This window comes from Oreochromis aureus, linkage group 5 (genome assembly GCF_013358895.1).
Source record: "Oreochromis aureus strain Israel breed Guangdong linkage group 5, ZZ_aureus, whole genome shotgun sequence".
NCBI lineage: Eukaryota > Metazoa > Chordata > Actinopteri > Cichliformes > Cichlidae > Oreochromis > Oreochromis aureus.
Genome location: NC_052946.1, coordinates 31,795,420 through 31,815,841, shown reverse-complemented (window position 1 = coordinate 31,815,841; position 20,422 = coordinate 31,795,420). Strand labels below are relative to the sequence as shown.

At 37.9% G+C, this 20,422-nt stretch overlaps 1 protein-coding gene across 1 annotated transcript; it reads left to right on the top strand.

Annotated features, from left to right (window-relative positions):
- Positions 1-2,908: 2,908 nt before the first annotated feature.
- On the top strand, positions 2,909-20,084 carry lrig2 (leucine-rich repeats and immunoglobulin-like domains 2). The gene is made up of 18 exons (XM_031739853.2): positions 2,909-3,580; positions 3,940-4,014; positions 4,876-5,010; positions 5,408-5,551; positions 6,753-6,896; positions 7,081-7,224; positions 7,486-7,629; positions 9,367-9,447; positions 9,828-9,899; positions 10,074-10,142; positions 12,046-12,209; positions 12,586-12,897; positions 13,245-13,526; positions 14,117-14,557; positions 14,715-14,867; positions 15,308-15,448; positions 15,912-16,175; positions 17,036-20,084. Exons 1-18 carry the CDS (start codon positions 3,393-3,395, stop codon positions 17,266-17,268), a joined length of 3,186 nt encoding a protein of 1,061 aa, XP_031595713.1. The 5' UTR covers positions 2,909-3,392; the 3' UTR covers positions 17,269-20,084.
- Positions 20,085-20,422: the final 338 nt, after the last annotated feature.

Here is a 20,422-nt window from a genome sequence, read left to right as displayed (position 1 = left end):
CATCCTGTCTTAAACTGAGATTGAAAACCTAATACATGCATTCATTACTTCTAGGCCAGAATTTTGTAAACCATTATTATTAGTTGTCCCCAAAGTTCCCTGAATAGCCTCTAGGTAATTCAAAATGTTGCAGCTAGAATGCAAACAAGAATGAATAAGAGAGATCATAATTTTCCCATATTACATTTAAAATACCTCTCCTCACATTCAGTATTAGCATCATATTGTCCTAACAGAGCACTTCGATCTCAGACTGCAGGCTTACTTGTGGTCCTTAAAATACATAAAAGTAGACTTGGAGGAAGAGCCTTTAGCTATCAGACCTCTCAGACCACTCCTGTGGAACCATCTCCCAGTTTAGATTTCGGACATAAAGATAGATATCCTCTCTATTTTTAAGATTAGACTCAAAACTTTCAATTTGATAAAGATTATGGTTAATATGCCACTTCAGTATGTCAGTAAATGTGCTTGCTCATTGGGGATCATCTGATTGTTGGGGTTTTCTCCATTCTGAGGAGACTGCTATTGTGATTTGGTGGTATATATGAACTTAACTGAATCAAACTGAACTGAGCCACATTAACTGCAAACAGATCTATGAATATCATGCATACATCCATGCATGTGCCTTTGAAAAACCACTGGTGACAAAACATGGGGTCACACTGCAGAGCTCAATGACTTTAGGGTGGCTTAGTCACAGGATGCCATCTTTACACTAAGTCAGTTTGACAAATGTCTGCCCAGTGTGGTCATAGTAAAGTGTAAATATCTAGGAGCAAAATCAGCTTGTGAAGCAGTATGCTACAGAAGTTCCTAGACTGCAGAGTACTCATTCTCACAAGAAAAAATGTTTGGAAGTTGGATGTTAGAGACTGCTGAAAACATGTAATGGCATGTGTACACAAGACATCAAGGCAAGACATCAGCAGCGGCAAATGTCAGCTGGGGTGGGGTAAAGTGTTATACAATTGGAGTTTCATGTTATGGTTTCCTGGTCCTGCAGGTTAGATTAACCCTTTTCTCTTCTTTTTTAAATTGTATTTTATATTTACATGTTTGAAGCAAATCAGTCATTTTTCTTCTTTCAGCTGCTCCCTTTAGCGGTTGTCACAGTGGATAATCTACCTCTATCTCACTGTATCTTTAGGATCTTCCTCTGTTACACCGTTTCCTCCTTCACTACATTTGAGAATCTTTTCTGTTATCTTCCTCTTTTCCTCCTGTCTGGGAGCTCCATATATATCCACTATCTCTCCTCTGCACATGTCCAAACCATTTTGACCATGCCTCTCTAACTTTGTCTCTAAATTGATCTGATATACTCATTTCTAATCCTGTCCCTCCTGGTCATTTCCAGTGAAAATCTTGGCATCTTCAGTTGTGCGACATCCAGCTATGCCTCACATTCACATCTTTTTGACAGTGCTATCTTTTCCAACCTCTCTCTCTTTCATTCACATGTGTATTCTGCCTTGCTTTTACTGACTTCTATTCCTCTTCTCTCCTGAGCATTCCTCCACCTGCATCATAAGGCTCTATTCTGCCTGCTCCCTAGATCACAATGTCATATGCAAATATCATAGTCAAATGGTTTTCCACTGACTTCCCACTTACCGATTTGCTCCATTCATCCATCCTCTCTCTCCCTCCCTTGCTCCCTGCTCTCTCTCTCTCTCTCTCCATTAATTAGCTCAACAGAAAAAAAATCTTATAAAATTTAAATTGAATCAGTTGCATTGGCAGCTGTCTAAAGAGTAAATAATTCTCTTCACAAAGATAAAAATTTTATTGCTAGGCTGTTGTATTATTTTTTGATAAAGCCCACTGTATTCTAATCTACTTTAATTGTCAAGTGTAAAATTCTATATTTAATGAATTTGTTAATTGAAATGTTGGTATAAAGTTTGAAAGATTGAAAACAAGGGAACATTTACATACACAGGTTTCCAGTCTGCCATAATTTTGAATAAAATATACTCAGAATGCAATAGAAACATTTAGCAAATTTGCCCAATTATGATGCTTATCTCTCCGTGTGCATAAAGTAAAGCACTGAAGTTCACATTAAATTCTGAGCTAACCACATGCCCCACCCCACCCATTCAGTGTTCATTTATTCTAGAAGGAAGTATTCTAACACAATGGATAACACTAGAAATTACAGTTAACCTATTTTTAAAAAGCATTAAGCTAAGATCACACAGTCCAAATCTTCATATATATATATATATATATATATATATATATATATATATATATATATATATATATATATATATATATATATATATATGTGTGTGTATAAACAATTAAAAATATCAAGGAGTGCATTTAGGCAACCAAACAACTTTCATATATCATCAATTAAAACGATAGATTATATATTCACAAATCACACTGGTACTGCTTTTTGTCTGCGTAGTGGAGTATAAATATGTAAAGCAGAAATTATACGTTCTTATTTTTTAACATTTCTTTACTGCACGCTCTTTATTATTTATTTTATTGTGTATACTTATTTTACTATTTTACTTTTTCTGATTTGTATTTTTATATTTTTATTGCTACTACTTACTCCCTCTACTCACAGAATAATAAATAAAATGGTGATAAAAGCAAAATTTAAATGTGCCCTTTACATGTGGCTATGTGTTTGAAACTGTGAAAATGCGAATAAATCAAAACAAAATATTTTCCTAGAGCAAAAAGTAAATTTTACCACTAACAACCGCGAGGATGTGGAATACTATTTCATACTTCAATAGTTCTGAAAACTTTTTTTCTGTAAACAGAGTGTCGGACAAAAACACGATCCAATCAAAACGACGCAAATAGTTAACTAGCTAAATCACGGGCCAATAGAATAACTGTAAACATGCTGTAGAGGGGCGGGATTAGAGTATCCTGTGTCATCAACTCACGGGGCTTTGTTGTTCTTTCGGGATGGAAAGACAGGACAAAATTTCTTTAATTCTTTGTAAACAGTCTGAGTTAAACGCCCGTAACATTTCATTTGGATCAGTATAATCAAAAGCGGTTATCGTACGGATTTGAACTGATCTCTTCTGGTGAAAAGTGGCGTGTTTGTGGGACCAACTCAGTTCAGCGGTGAGCTAGCTAACCTCTCCGGGAGGGTGTCCTGGCTGGAGCGGAAGGAATTCCAACCACTGAAAGAAGAGCAGAAATCTCTGCTGGGATGCCCCGCTTAAGTTGGAAAAAACTGTATTTTACGATTCCACCTGGAATCGTGACGATATAAATCTTAAATATGTGCTTGCTTGAATGGTTGTAAACGACAAAAACAACTCTGGGGTTTAATAAGTATTAAGTTAACGTGCCAGTTCTAGCTAGCCACGTAGCTAACTCTCAGTGGGAAGGCATTTAAAATGGCGGAAGGCTGGCCCATTCCTTCGGCCCTTATCTTCATGCTGCTAAGTTTGAGTGCCTGGGCCAGTGAGTCTTGTCCTGCTACTTGCTCGTGTTATAACACAGAGGATGAGGTTCATATTCTGGACTGCAACAGAAGAAGGCTGTCGATGGCTCCAGTGGAAGTCCCAGATGGGATAACCCAAGTGTAAGTACACATCTGGATGAACATAACTGAAGTTAGCAGCGCTAGTCCTTCACTGAACCGCTGCACTGATTGGTTGCTCAATCGAAGGTTGGATAGTAATATAGAGATACAGCCAATTTGAATACATTTTAACCACTTAAATAGCACTTCTGAGTATTTTAAGGATCGGTAAGATTATTTGGGAAATATACTCACTGTCTGTAACTTTTGTTTTGTCATGAAGAAAAGTGTTATATATAAACTTCTGCTTACACTTTATAAGGGACCTCAGATCTTGAGTAAATTTGCTTAAAATCTCAGTTATGTGTGGCTATGTTAACTGATGCAACATTTTCTTTTTTGTTTAAATTGGATTTCAGTACTTTGAATCACAATGAGCTGACTGTTTTTCCCTATCTTGGAGATGTCTCCTCAAACATCACAGGACTTTCTTTGTAAGTACAAAATCGTCTTCAGGGTTTATTTTCATGTACTTTTTTTGGTCTATTCTTTCAGCACTCAAACTAATTATTAAAATATTCCTTGAATTTTTCTGCACATTTAAACAGTTTGTAAGAAAGGTCTTGATGCATTCTCAATCATCCAGGAAAGTAAATCTCCAAAAGTTGAATCTGTTCATCTGGACGTAGAGTTTTGTGGGAGAAACGTTTCGTCACTCATCCAAGTGACTTCTTCAGTCTCAGCTGACTGCAGGTTTCCCCAAACCTTATAAACAGTACATTTGCATAATGACTGAAACCAGCCCACTGAGGGAACAATGGGCTGTGAGGTCAGTTCCTTAATCATAATTATGCAAATTCCATGACCACTGATCAACAATCACTGACCAAAACCCACTGATCAAAGAACACTGATCAATGGCCATGAGTACCATTCACAGAGAGTTGGGGAATGGCTGCAATCACAGCATAAGATGGCGAAAGATGTACCCTTAGGCCCCCTCCTCGATTCAGAGATGGTCTTTCCCTTTTCACGTAAATGGCCTCCTTGACTCCGCGCTCAAACCAGCGTTCTTCCCTGTCCAGGATGTACACACATCCTCAGGATGTTTGTAAGAAGTTTGTAAGAAAATATATATGTACGGTATTTGATGTTGTGTGAATGTTTATGCTTTATTGGATGTTAGATTAAAACATATTTATACAAAAACAGTGGAAGACACCACCAGAGTCAGTCTTTTATTTTTTTTCCCCCATTTTTTCGCCATGTTAATAATATTTCAATTAGACTAAGAATGCCTTAGTAAGCATTGCCATCATTAAAACTAATACCTTTTTATATTTGATATATTTCAGAGTCCACAATCGGATCACTGAGCTGTCAATGCTTCAGCTACAACCATATGTTTCCCTGGAGACACTGGACCTTACATCCAACTCGATCTCTGAGCTCAAAGTTGGATCCTTTCCATCTATGCAGCTGAAATATCTGTAAGTCAAAGTCATCTTTATTATCAGTACTGTCCTATGTGTGAGACAGGACAGTGTGTGAGACATGCAGTGTTAAAATATGGTTTAACTATAAATTGACTTACTTGTATGACAGCAAATAAGTTTGCAATTGGAAACATTCTGTGTAATACAACAGTAAGATGACATTTGTTTTTCTATTCAGAGTATTGCAGGAAACACTTTGGAGCAAAACATCACATGCTCTTACCAGAGTACTGAAAACACCTTGTTTTGATCAGTTTGGCCTAGAAAGCATCTTATTGCAAAGCAACCATTTTTGTAAATATTTACTTCACACAGAATGTGTAACTACAAAGGAAACATTATTCCTTCTGCTAAATTTGGCAGTAATGGTTTTTCCTTTTTTATCTCATAGTAATTTGAGCAACAACAAGATCAGCGTCCTGGAGCCTGGCTGCTTTGAAAACATCTCCAGCTCCCTGCTGGTGCTGAGGCTGAACAGGAACAGATTGGCTGTGCTTCCATCCAAAGTCTTCAGACTTCCACAACTTCAGTTCCTGTAAGTATAATAAAATGCTGTAAAATTACCACTCAATTGGTGAATTTTGATTTTTATCACAGACACTCTTATTTTACTCAGTTTTACAGTTAGGTTTGTAAGTTATTGGACAATGAAACTTAAAAAAAATTTGCCTCTGTACACAACCGTGGATTTTCAAATTAAACAATTAAGACAGAGTTGAAGCTTTAACATACATCGCGCCCTATTTACAGAGGATAAAAATAATTGGACAGTTGACTGACAGTTCCATGGGCAGGTTTGGCCTTCTTCCTCATTATTTCATGACAAATTAAGCTGATAGAAAGATAGAATTGCTTCCAAGAGTGTAACTTGCATTTGGCTGCTTTTCCCAGAAAATCTAAACATGAAGTCCAAAGAGATATTGATGCAAGGGGGGGTGGAAAAATCACAATAAACCAATTTGAGAAAGAGAGCCAAAATTTTATGCGTGGCCAGATTGACAATCTGTAACATTCTTTAAATGAAGGAATGAACCATTCAGCTCAAAAAGACCTAAAGGCTTGGACGACCACAGAAGTGAGTGATTACACAGTTCTTCCCTTGGTTACATAAAACCCTTTCACAACATCGAGCCAAGTCAAGAGCAATCTTGAAGGGATAGGTGTGTCATTGCTAATGCCTACAGTTAATAGATGCCTTTATGGATGTGAATACAGAGGGTTTACAACATGTCAGTCACCTGTTCTGAAACTAACAGAGCATACTTTTCAGTTACTGAACACAAAACCTAATTTAGAAAGACCCAGAAACAAGTAGCAACTGAATGCAGCTGCAGCAAACATTTGGCAGAACATCTTAAAGTTCGAAACACAGCATTTGGTGGTGTTTGTGCGTTTCAAATTTAAGGCAGTCTTTGTCTGCAAATTGTTTTCAACAAAGTAGTAAAAACAATCCTTTATGTAAAATTATGTTAGTTTGTCCAATTATTTCTAAGCCTCTGAAAAAGCCACACTACGTATAAAAGCCTACAAGTCTCGAATCACATCTTGATTGTATAATTTTAAAACCACTGGATTTAAAATCGAGCAATGTGGTGTTGTACAGACATTACAAAGATTACAAAAAATTGTCGAAAAACGTATGGATCTAAATGTTCCTATTCGAGAATGTCTGTTGTGTGAGTTTGTTTATGTATAAAACCACTTGGTTAAAGAAAATGGATTCTTTGTGTTTGTAGTGAACTGAAGCGGAACAAGATCAAAATTGTTGACAGCCTTACATTCAAGGGGATGGACTCCTTGAAATCACTGAAGATGCAGAGGAATGGCATCACTAAGCTCATGGATGGAGCCTTTTTTGGACTGAACAACATTGAAGAATTGTGAGTGCAATCTTTTGGACTTTAGCAAAAAATGTGCAGCACCTATGAAAAAATTTTGCTGAAAAAAATCTTCCATAAAATGTTGTCATCTATAGTTCCCCCTGCAGATATGTCAAAGCAATAAATTGATTTATTTAATACAGTTATTTTTGTCAATAATGGGTTTTTTTTCTCCCCGTCCTAGGGAGCTAGAGCACAACAACCTAACAGAGGTTAACAAAGGTTGGCTGTATGGCTTGCGCATGCTGCGTATCCTGCGGGTCAGCCAGAATGCTGTCGGCATCATTGGACCAGACGCCTGGGAGTTTTGCCAAAAGCTTGAGGAACTGTGAGTCTGTTTGCTTCGTTGCTACAATCCCAATGTAGCTGAGAGTACTCGGAGCAGTTACTGTTATCTTGCTGCTACTACTGTTATCTTGTGTTTGTCTGGGTTGGTTCAATGAGGTCTACCCTCTACCTAATGCACCATATATGGCGTTTTTGTGAAAACATCTCATTTCATCCTTGAATGTGGACTAATATTAGCATACAGAACATAGGGAAATTGTTTTTAGTTAATGTTTGTCATATTTGTGGTTTCTTTGCACAGAGACTTGTCCGGCAATCATCTGACTAGACTTGAGGAGACCGCTTTCAAAGGTTTAGATTTCCTGGAGAGCCTGAACCTGGGAGAAAACTCTATCAGCCATTTGGGAGAGGGAGTGTTCAGTGGCCTGTCAAGTCTGCGCACCCTGTAAGTGCAATGCCTGAATCTGTCTGAAGTATATGTTTATTATTTGTTCTCAGAAGTTTAATGAATCTTTGTAAATGAATTAACTCAAGTCCTGTTGGCTCTGCATTCTCATTGAAGGCTTCTTGCAAAAGTAGGTCTGCACTTGTTTCTTTCTTCATTTGTAGTTTTAGTTTTTTGTTCTTGAATTCTTTCCAAGTAGTTCAGAGAACACTGTAGAAAGTACGACTATTTCAAGTCCCCATCTTATTGTAGTGCCATGCAAATCTTTTGTTGTCAATGGTATATATTTAGATTTAGATTAAACCACCCTGTGTGTATTTTCCATAGATGTATGTTCTTCCGGCTTTGTGTTCTTTGTCCTGAAATTTACTTGCACACAATTGTGATTCTTTTTTTTTTTCTTTTTTTTTTAATTAGTTAAAATGTGAAAAATCTACGTGAGGTGTGTGCATCTCCACCCGGATAGTAAAAGTTTCATGTTTACAATGTTTTTGTCAGTAACCTCTCAACATTCACGCTGGAGAGGCTTCACTGTCAGAAGCACTTGTTGGTTGGTCTAGACCACGTGTTGGCAACCTTCAATATCAAAAGGGCCATTTTAGGCCCTCCTACCAAACAACGGGAGAAAAAGAGCTGCGCATGGGGCTGACGGGGTATTGAGGGGGACTGATGTAATTGAGAGAGGATAAATAAGTACATATAGTGTATGTATTAATAGGGTTGGGGTTAGCGCTAATCCTAAACATCAGCTTTTCACAGGGTATCTTTTGGGATTGGACAGTAAGGTGGCTGGAGAAAAAGGTAGCAGGAAAGATTTTGGTATGAAGACGGTTAGCAGCGGGGAGATTCTCCTTGGTCTCATCTGTTGTTGTATCATGATGTCTGGTATTGAGTCAGGCAATTTCATCTTCACCACTTTAATGTAAGGGCTGGGCAAGGTTCCTGTACTGGAATTCCTGGATAGCACCACTGTTTTGACTGCCGTTAAAGTGCTTTAATGTTACCTCATGTAAAGAATGTGGCTTTATGTGACCATAACTTGCTTTACAAATGGATTACTTGACACAGTATAACACGGTTGTTGTTGCTGATCTCGAGCTAGGACAAGTCAATGAGAGTTTTGTATTTTGTTTGGGTTTTGTTTCTTTGTTTGTTTGTTTTAAAGTAAGGGCAGCATTTTAGGTTTACAACAAAAGCTATTAAAATTCTGATTAGCAAAATATCAGCCCAATTAATCGAGTATATCTTCTTCATCCACAGTTTTTCTGTGAGAAAGTTATGAACTCATTATTTGCTGCACAGAGCTCTCTTTAAGCCAGTGAACTACAATGAGAAAGGGGTTGTATTTGGGATTTTGACCATCCCGGGATCTTTCATGGGAGAGGGGAACTGCAGAACCTCTTTCAGAGGTAGCCAGGCATGAGGAAAGAAAAACAAAAGAGCCCATGACCCATCCTGTAAACACAAGGCCTCTCTGGACTTGCAGTGGACCCATGAACTGTCTCAGTGCTAAACAGAGCCAATTATTTCCCCTCATCACAGCAGCAGGAGCAGCGAACTATGACATAGTGTGGAAGTATGGTGTCTCAGATTGTTAGTCTTCTAACGAAGAGTCACTGCTGCTGGCAACCGCAGTGGTGGTAATGTGTGCTCTCTGTTCTTTGCAGGAGAAGCCTTTAGATGTTCAGCCTGTGTGTACTGTGTTTAATATCTAATATGAGTCTCTTTGCTTTTCAGAGATATCCGTAATAATGAAATCTCCTGGGCCATTGAAGACTCCATTGGTGTATTTGATGGCATGAAGAAGCTAAACACTCTGTGAGGGCATGATATGAATTTTAAAAATTGTATTTTTATATATAGTATGCAAGTTTGTAAAATGTTTATCAATTTAGAGAAATAGAGCTGGTTTATGTTAAGATACTTTACAGTGCATCAAACAAATGGCTGCACAAATTTTCAGAAATGTTAAATTATATTGTAATGTTTAATATACTACAGGTCTGTTTTTAACACATTTGATTTATTTTAGTTCTCCAATTTATTTCAATTTGCAGTGTAAGTTGGGTCAGATGTTATAACAGCCTTCACAAAAGCTGCCTCTAGCAGTGACTCATGTTTGTGATAAAGGATGGCTTAGGAGCAGGCTAGTTTGAACTGTTCACTTGGCCTCATGTGAAATATGTTTATTTTTCCAGAATCCTACAACAGAACAAAATCAAATCAATCACAAAGAAAGCGTTTGAAGGCCTGGAGGAGCTTGAGCACTTGTGAGTAAAGCCCTTATCTAATACTTTTTAGCCATGCAGTCATTTTGATGTCTATTATTAAATGTTTAAACATAGTAGAAAGGTTTATTGTCCTGTTGTTGCTTTACGCTTCTGAAAAAAATGGCAATTTGATCAAACGGGTGTGTTTAATCCATATTTGCGTCCCATCTTTAGGGACCTCAGCAAGAATGGTATCATGTCGATACACCCAGAGGCGATGTCTCATATGAAGCTGAAAGTGTTGTAAGTAAAACAAAACCAAACACACAAATATCCTACAGCTCTCATGCACATGTATTAGCTGGTATTTTCCTGTGTTAATGTTTGTTAGACTGATTTATTGTTATTGACCTCATTAAAAAGGAATTACAATGATTAAGAAACACTGCAGGGGCAGTGATTTACATTTTAAATTGGCGTCACTGAAGATTTTAAACAGGGAGTCATTGTTGATCCACCATAGCAATTTTAATTTTGTTGCCCCATTTAAAATCTTCATTTATTTATTATTTGGTTGGTTGGTTGGTTGGTGAAATTTAAAGCTAAATATAATTACTGGGTTTATACATTCTGTCACTGAAACTACACATTTTTAAAGGTATTTTTTTTATTCGCAGTTGGCCAAGAAAAGACTCCTGATTTAGTTTTTGAGTTGCAGCAGCAGCCTTTACTTAGTTGGGACAGCTGTCTCCTGTGTGCGAGGAAAGGGAGCGGAAATGCAAAGTCTCTCACTGTTTTGAGGTTTTGATCAACCCATCTTAGGAGTGTCTCTCAAGCAGTGCCTGGCTAAATGCCCCAGCTGCTGTCAAACTCAGAAAATGTATGATGACAGTACTCATATCCTCTTGTTAGTAATTAGTCTGCTACCTTAATAGAATTTAACAGTATCTGCTTTGCAAGCGGATAAAGAGGCTTGGTTTGATAACTTGACTAGAAGAAGATGGCAGCATTCCTCTAATTAAAATGTATTTTTATACAAAAAAAATAGAGCGCAGTTCTGGAGGCTTTTTATAGCCTTGAATCCAATTTCATGCCACAATTTAGATCCTTTTGCCATGGTCCAGCTGACAGGTTGACTAAAAGGCTTTATAAACAGATTTAGATGTTTACCAATAACAATTCCCTGTGGGTTTCATAGGGATTAGGGCTGTGCAATATGACCAAAATCTCATATCCCGATATAAGAATTCTATCGTCCCGATAACGATATAAACCACAAAAATTTAACATTTTCTGTAAATTCTGTGAATCTCGGGCAGCTCGACTTGCGGGAAGTGTTTCCAGCTGTGCGTCATGTAGCTGAAGTCCAGTGTTTTAACAGATGCATGAAACGATACATTTTTAGACATAAGTTGTAACGGCCGCCGTTTTCTTTGTGAGTATTTATTACACGGCGTGCTGCGGGGCAAAGCCTGTTCTAACGTTTGAGTCTAAGGTTTATTTTTTAGCACCTGGCGGCTCTTTTTTTACTTCTCATCTGTAAATAATCTGCTCTTTCACGTGATTCAGTTTATTTTGAAAAGTCTCAACAGGATCTTGAGCTTTATTGTGAAAGGTTTATGTGGAACATAAACAAGCGGACACGCGATGGTGTTACCGTCGTTGTTGCTAACCACAACACATAAAAACAGGCGCTTGTCCGTCCGTAGTGTGGTTATATTAAATATAAGAGAAAGAGAGAACTTTAAGAAATTAATATAGCCACTACAGTGACCCATCAAAACGGTGAAAAAGTATTACCACGAAACAAACGATAGCGTAAAATGAAACGATAGACGTTTTTATATCGTCATCCGATATATATCATTATATCGAACAGCCCTAATAGGGATATAGCTTTATTTGGAACCTATAACTCATCACCAACTGAGGTAGCTTACTGATATGTTGTTAGATATCTGTAAATGGCGCGCTTTAAATTCTATAAGATTAAATCTTCTTTTCAAGCTAGTATGTGGAGGTTTCTTTTCTAAAAGAATAAATTATATTAACTCTCTGAAGAGTGAGTTCAGATGAATGCCTGAAATCCCAGATTAATATTCCCTGTATTTCCAGTGGTTCAATCTCATACTTCATTAGTAGAATAATTCCATCGTGTATTACTATGAGTCATCTCATGCGTCCCAAATTACTCCTCTATTCTCAGTGTCCTGAACACAAGCAACCTGCTGTGTGACTGTCACATGCAGTGGCTGGGTCCTTGGTTGACAGACAGCCAGTTCCAGCAGTCTGTCACTGCTATCTGTGCCCATCCTGTGAATCTGCTCGGTCGCAATGTCCTGTCCATCAGCCCGGAAGAGTTTGTTTGTGGTCAGTCTTTTTTTCTTGTTTTAATTATTCCCAGTCTGCCATTATAGGTACTGTTGAATAAGCACAAAACACATAAAACAATGTTTATTGGTGTATGGAAGAAAAGACTAAAATGAATATTTATTTTGGATGTTTTGAGAGTGTCCAGCGGATTATTTCACTTAAAAACATCCAAAATACGTGGAAAGTTGTTTTGTTTTTGTTTTTTTTACTTGGAATTTTTTGAAAAGCTATATTTGTTTTTGTTTTGTTTGATACTGTGTTGCATTCATGTGGAGCTTAAAATCTTATATATATCTATTTCAATGTGAAAAATGTTTCTTTTATTTATTTATTTTTTTTGTTTTTATTTTCCCAAACACATGTGCCTACACAGATGATTTCCCCAAGCCTCAGATCACAACTCACCCAGAGACGTCTGTTGCACTGCGGGGAAACAATGTGACTCTGAGCTGCATTGCGTCCAGCAGCAGTGATTCACCAATGACCACAGCCTGGCGGAAGGATGGGGAGGTGCTGTATGATGCAGAAGTGGAAAATTATGCCCGGTACCAAGAGGGAGAGCTGATCTATACCACTGTGCTTCACCTCCTCAATGTGAACTTCACCGATGAGGGGCGTTACCAGTGTGTGGTCTCCAATCACTTTGGTTCTAATTACTCCAACAGGGCCAAGCTTACTGTCAATGGTGAGGATGTGTTATCTCTTTACATGAATGTGATCAGTGATTGCCAGTTCTTTTTTTGATTTTTTTTTTGGGGTTGCGCGTCTTGTTGCCTTACCCTGTTTAGGCTTTGGGTTGCTGCTTGCCAGTTCACTGCAATATATCTGCATGAAGTTGATACTTGTATATAGTTTATTTGTTAAGTAGTATTGCTACTCATTTGACAGTACAGTAACTGGGGAAAAAAATTAAATAAGAGAGAGGTACCCTGAGGTTTTATCTTGTTTTCATACATATATAGTATATATCAGTATTTGTTTCTGTCTGTACCATTGTATTCCACCCTTGACTTTCTGTTGTCTGTCTTTCAGAGATGCCTTCCTTTCTTAAGACCCCCATGGATCTGACAATCCGGACCGGGACTACAGCCAGGCTGGAGTGTGCTGCTGAAGGCCATCCATCACCACAGATTGCTTGGCAGAAAGATGGAGGCACTGACTTCCCCGCTGCCCGAGAGCGCAGGATGCATGTGATGCCGGACGATGACGTCTTTTTCATTGCTAAAGTGAAAACAGAAGACATGGGAGTCTATAGCTGTACCGCTCAGAATGCTGCTGGCAGCCTGTCGGCAAATGCTACTCTGACTGTTCTGGGTGAGTCAGCCATCTGATTATAAGAGTTCTTTGCTCATTTCTTTTATTTTTTTATATATATATATATGAGAGAGATATATGTGTGTGTGTGTGTGTGGTTTTGTTTTTTGTTTTTTGTTTTTTTTAATCTGCTGGGGCCATTTCAGATGACTCACTCTACTCCAATTGGCCGCTCATTTATGTTTGTTGCTCATTACAAGCTCGTTTATGTGTTGCCGCCTTGCCAGTTTTAACTAATGATGACGTAAAAGCAAAAATTCCACATGGCCTTGTTATAACATGGCCATGTGGAATATTTAAAGGAGACTGCCTGGAGCATATCCGAAATCAAATATAGTATTATATTTCTTAATTAATGCACTTTCAAAATGTGACTTGAGCTACTTGCAGCAGTATATAATGACTGACTGTCCAATTGGCAGAGTTTGTGATCAATCATTAAATATTAGTGCTAGAGAAAAATTGTTAAAAATAGCACACATCCATCTAAACTGGCCACGGATGACTTGGGTAATCATTATTAAATCAAAAATGAGTTAATCCTCTCTTCCTTTTTTTCCTTCTTCTTTTTTTCTCCTTTTCCTCTGCAGAAACCCCATCCTTCATGCGGCCACTGGAAGACAGAACAGTGGCCCGGGGTGAAACTGCTGTGCTTCAGTGTATAGCTGGAGGCAGCCCTGCTCCTCGTCTCAACTGGACCAAAGATGATGGGCCTTTGGTACTAACAGAGCGCCACTTCTTTGCTGCAGCCAATCAACTTCTTATCATTGTTGATGCTGGTCCAGCTGATGCTGGGAAATACACCTGCATCATGTCTAATACTTTGGGTACAGAGCGTGGCCACATATACCTGAGCGTCTCGCCATCACCAAATTGCGATACAGGCACAGTGTATGACCAGGATGGCTGGACCACTGTGGGCATCGTGGTGATTGTGGTGGTGTGCTGTGTGGTCGGTACTTCGTTGGTCTGGGTCATTGTAATCTATCACATGCGTAGGAAAAGCGAGGACTACAGTATTACCAACACAGGTAAGTAGTTTGGACACACAGCCATCTGTCCTGTAAAATAAATGTGCCTTATTTAAAGCTTTATCCAGAAGAGATGGCTGTTTGTAAACTGAAATGTTTCTGTGGACACTTTGTTTTGAAGTTATGACATAGAACTGAAAATATGTTTCCATTACAGATGAGATGAATTTGCCAGCAGATATTCCCAGCTACCTATCCTCTCAGGGTACTTTGTCTGAGCCTCAGGAGGGTTACAGTAATTCTGAGGCTGGGAGCCACCAGCAGCTCATGCCTCCCCTCTCTAATGGATATGTCCATAAGGGCACTGACGGTGGGTTATCTGCCCTTTGAGTTTGAAACAGAAAACAATAGTTCCCTTCTGCATCTACAAACCAAACTGGACATTTCAGTAGTATCCTGTCAGTATTTTTTTCTTGTGCTTTAATGTAAACTTTAAGTGACATGAACAATTTCTTTTAATGTTGGTGGTCTGTTAAAAAATGAGTCAGCATTTTTTTTTTTTTTTTTTTTTTTTAAGTCTAGTTTAAAGTCTGGGGTTATGTCAACATTGTGATCACAAGACTGCACAGTCTTGTAAACAAGTCGGTGCTGAAATGACAAAAACAGAAACTTCACATTTTATAACGTACCTTTTAAGGGTTCGGTTGTTCGGGAAATTCCAGTGTCTCTTAGGTTCCTATTCATTCATTTATGTTTTGGATCAGATTCCCGCTGAAATAAAACTGTAACTAATTATCATGTTGCTCCCAGGTGTGTGTTATGGAGACACAGGCAGCGAGGTGGAAACTGAAGGGAACAGCATGCTGCACTGCAGGGTTGGCTCGCTGTTTACTGGCCGTAGTAGTTTCCACCCTGGGGAGCCTCGCGAGGGACTAGCTGGAGTCCCCCCAGGTGAGTGTCAATAACACAAGTGGTTGGGCTTGTTGCCTCACCAGCAACAGCCTTGGCTATAGGTATTATATTTCTGCACTGACTCTTAAAGCAATTAATTGACAAATTTAACAAATTTCTGTTCTATAGGTATTGTTTTAACGCCATCAACAACTAAGCCAACCAACCAAAATCTTGAAATGCAGCTAAACTTAAATATACATAATCTTTAAATGTGTACTGGTTTGTATGCAGACTGTTTTAAAATGTAAAATTCTGTTCCAGGTCTTCAAAGTCTATAAAAAACAAAAAGAACTTCAGAGTTCTTTTCAAACTGTGGAACCATGTAATCCACCTTTCATAATAGTTTCGCATAAAATGTATGGTCATGGTAGTTTTGAGTAGAATAAGTACACAGATGATTGTATGATATGACACCAGTCATGTGTTGTGTGCTTATGTAATATTTGTTCTTTGTTGCCAGGCGGTGCAGGTCCTCTAGTCATTTGCTCTGACTGCTATGACAATGCCAACATCTACTCTCGCACGCGGGAATACTGTCCCTATGCTTATCTAGGGGAGGATGATCCACTGGACAAGACTGTGCCAGGTCTGAAGGAGAGCCTCAGTGAGCGTGCCCAGCATGAGGACGCAGCTCTGAATAGCCTCACTGCCAATCAGGACTCTTCTGTCTTTTTCACCTCACATGATAAAAGACTCAGCAGCCACACTCCTCCAGAGCACTATGGTGAGAGTTGTAAACAAAAATTTCAGTTCTACTTTTTAATCAATATGTTCATATCCTAAGTTTATTGCAAACTACCAAGTCCATCCCACTGAGGCAATATTTTGAAACTTTCCACTCCAACATCTAATACTTCCTTTAGTGTTAACATTATATTATTTGTAGGCTCAAGGTTAAATTTTGCAGACATCTTTTTACACATAATGAACATTTTGTACATCAGTTCACATGTTCAATAAATTTGAGATTTTCCAGTGAACAGGTAAAAAAAAATTACTGGAGCACACCTGAGTTGAGTTTGCAAATGTGGCCTCTCATCATTAAAACTGCATGATTCTGAAAGCTATAAGCTAAAACTGATTGTGGAAAAAGTTACTTTGTGAAAGCCTAACAACATCTTAACTACACATTTAGTGTTTTGGTTTAATAATATGAATATAAGATTTGAAAATGAAAACCTTGAGCCTTGGGTGCTAACAATGAAGGCCGAAGTCAAATGCTTAGCCAACCAAGGTACGAAGGCCCAGTATATTGTTTTGAAGTTTGAAAGCAATTCATAAAATTTGGGCAATATAAAGTTTTTACTGATTTTTCACATTTGGTGTAACCTTGATGTTGAAATCTTGATAATGTTATTGGTATTTAAAATCACACAAAACCTGAAATTATATTTTGAAAACCCTGGATGCTAGATTTCTAAAAAACAAACAGAAGAGATTAAATACTCACTTCCTTCAGGGGGAGAATGATTTTAAATGTATCTTCTTGAACTTAACAGTTCTTTAAGGTAAGACAAGCCAGTGCAAATAGCACTGAATGGCACTGTTGTTGTAAACAGCTATTGTTGTTGAATGTCTTTGCAGATTCACTTAGCAGGTCTTTCTGGAGAGAAGCAGAAAATCTATCTTCGAAGCCCCCGCCTGGAGCATCCCAGATCCCAGTGACTGTACATAGGACACCTCCTCTGACCTCTGCAACTGATGGAGCAGCGGAACAGAGTGAAGCAGAAGTGGACTATTCACCCAGTCAATGCAACCAAGACCACAGAAGTGCCTCTAATAGGACTAACCCTCAGGAGCATCCGGCTCCCACATAGGTTTTTACATTCTGGCCACATTCTGCCTCTGACACTTTGTTGCTGCAACCCCCCCATCTCACATTCACCCTTCACCCACTACCTCCAAAGAGACTCCTCATATTCTGCCAAAGATGCTCTCTTGTATGTTTACATTCCCCTTTAATCAAGAGGACATACTAGTGTGCTCCAGTGTGGAAAGACTTGCCACATCAGACCGGATACATGGACAGGTGATTAAAGTGACCTCCTTTCTGACATCTCCACCTCTGCAAGACCTCTTTCCTCCCAGAGCCTCCACTCTCCTTTGTTCTCACCCAAGAGAAAACTATGAATGTATGCTTTAAAGAGCCATGTCAGATGCTGCCATGAGAGAACACCGAGACACGGTCAAGTCCTCACAAGCTGGCAGTTTTGTCTCATTATTCCTGGTACAGACACCTGTTGGAGCAGCCTACATGACTTGAGAAGAAATCACTAGAATACTGCCTCTCAAGTGGGAAAAATGGGGGTTAAAGAGGGGACAGTGGTAGTTCCCTGACCAGCAGTTTTTGATGGATAATATTGGAAAGACCCTTGAAGGCATACCTACATTCCCACAGCCATCCTGACTGACTCAAAACTATGCTATGGTATCCATTTATGCAAATCCCAGAGACATGACATCAAAATATGGTGTATATTATGAATATATATGGATATATCATATATTATCAAAACTTTGTTTTTTTTTCCTTATGTCAAACGCAGTTGATAATTCCATATTTTATGTCTTCGTAATGATGAGCAGTTTGAGGACAAAGGGTACAGTTGTTGTTTTGGTTTGTTTTTTTGCACATGAGACAATCACAGTTTTGCTGTCGACCACTTTCAGTTATTGTCTAATGGATGGCCTTTTAAACAAGCATTCTCAGTAGCCTTGATCATGTGATATATTTTTTTTTTTAATGCTTTTTTTTTTTGTTTGTTTAAATACAGTATGCACTGATTTGTTTTCCCTTTTCTCCTATGTTAACAGGCACTTAATTTAATGGTGGCAAAATTAATTATGCAGTGTGCATGACTTTTTTTTTTTTTTTTTTTTTTTTTTTTTTTTTTTTTTTAAACAAGTCGATTTATCATCATAGTTTATTCTCTCAAAGCTATTGTTCCTTCTATGAATATTATGTAACCCTAGGTTTCCACTTAGGACTGTGAACATGAGAATGTAATGTATTATTTTATACATGTATGTATGTGTACATAATACTAGTTATTAAATTCAATGTTCTAATAATCCATTTGCTGAGAGGTTCGAGGTATGAGCTGCAGTAACTTTGAAAACATTAAGCTTATTTGTTTTAAGTTTCTGTTGTCCCACCGCTATCTTCAAAATCTTATATGTTCTTTCAGGTAGCAAGATAACATTTTTCTTGATAATTGGGTGTTATTTTCTTAGAATTGAAAGACGGCACTCCCAACAGCTGCCTGGCCTCAGCAGGCTGCACTCTTTCCAAATAAGAGCTATTGTTATTCTTTAGGTTTGGAAGCAAAAATGCCCCCGTTAAAAGAATGTCCTGGCCCATCAGTTTTGATCTAATGAGTTGTTCTTAAAGTCTTCTAGATTATTGCACTTTGAAGTTGTTCATCCGTGATTGTTTCTGAGTGGTATTTACTCAGTATTATTAGAAGATTACACTTAGCTGCCAGTGTATTCGATAAACCTAGCAAAAATGAACGCAGTCAAATAGTGATACTTTTGCCGTTTGTGTACTATTTTAATGAATGAATTTAAAGTGTTTTTATTTAAATTTTATTAGAGACTGATTCAACTCTACAGTCATTTTGTTGGGTGTAGTTAAATGTGTTTGTGCTCTATACCAGTGTGAATAGAAACATTGCTTGTATACAGTCAAATTGGCTTCTCCATAATGATTATACAGTTGAGTAAACACCTTACCAAAGTTTTTTTTTTTTTTTTGTAAACTGAACAACTCTAATGAATAAGGATTATCCTAACTGCATGAGTTTTTAGTTAGGTGCTCTAAGTAAACTGGCAGCTGAGTGTATGTCATGTTCATATTTTTCTAGACTTTTTTTTTTTTGCATATAGTTGACCAACACACGTTTGAGAAATGGAGTATTCAAAGGTACTGAGTCGAGGCACAGAAAAAAATCACAAAGTAACAAGTTCATCTACAGTGCACATTGTGATGTAGCTTGATGCTGTGTCTTCCATGTAATGTCAGAATATCTCATTTATGTGTTATCAGTAACTTCTCAAAAATGCATTGATTAATATTTTCCACAGAACTTCACCTCCTTGCTGGTACGTGCAGACATGAATTGTATTTTGTTTCCACTTTCTTCTACCCGCACATTCCTTTGAATTCCTTTGAATAACCTCAACTGTTACTGGCATCACCTTTCCCGGCCCCTCTGTATTTTTTCTATTTTTTTCATATTTCTTTTTTTCAGTGGTGGCAGATTTGTGTGTCGATGTTCCCAGACCGTTGGTCAAAGTCAATTTCATGCCCCTCTTAAGCGATACAAAAATTTAAATGAAAACTCGCTGCAATAAGTTATCCTAATGAAGCTAAATATATGGGAGGCAGAAATCAATTCAGTGTTCAATACTTTTCACCAACGCAGCCTAAAATAATGTGCATTTGTTTTGTTTTCTGAAATGCCCTTTATGACTATATACCAAAGTTTAGCAGTAACTGCTCTGGCAATATCCAATGCTGCTTTTTGTTTTTGTTTTTTACCTTGTTTCCTGTACATTCTGTAAAGCATGTTTAAAGAGCCTTTTTGTTACATAGCCATTATTCAAACATTAAACGTGAATTCTGATCATGTCTTTTGAATCTTTATTGTCTCCCTCTAGACCTAAAGTGGATTTTCTTTATTAAGCTGTTGTTAAACATTTTCCAAAAACCTTCGGATGCTCTCTGAAATGTAAATAAAAGCAACACGCTGATTTGCACATCCCTTAAACAGCATCTTCAATTTAATGCAACATCTCAAATGTAGTGCTGATTTCTTTCATATGTTAACAGATTGGGCAAATTGGTCCATAACTTACTGACAATTTTTGATGTGAAACAAAAGAACCCTGGGATTTTGCCTTGTACATAAATAATAATGAAGACTGAAAGAGTCAGGATCAGTCTGTACAAAGAAATTGTACATCCAT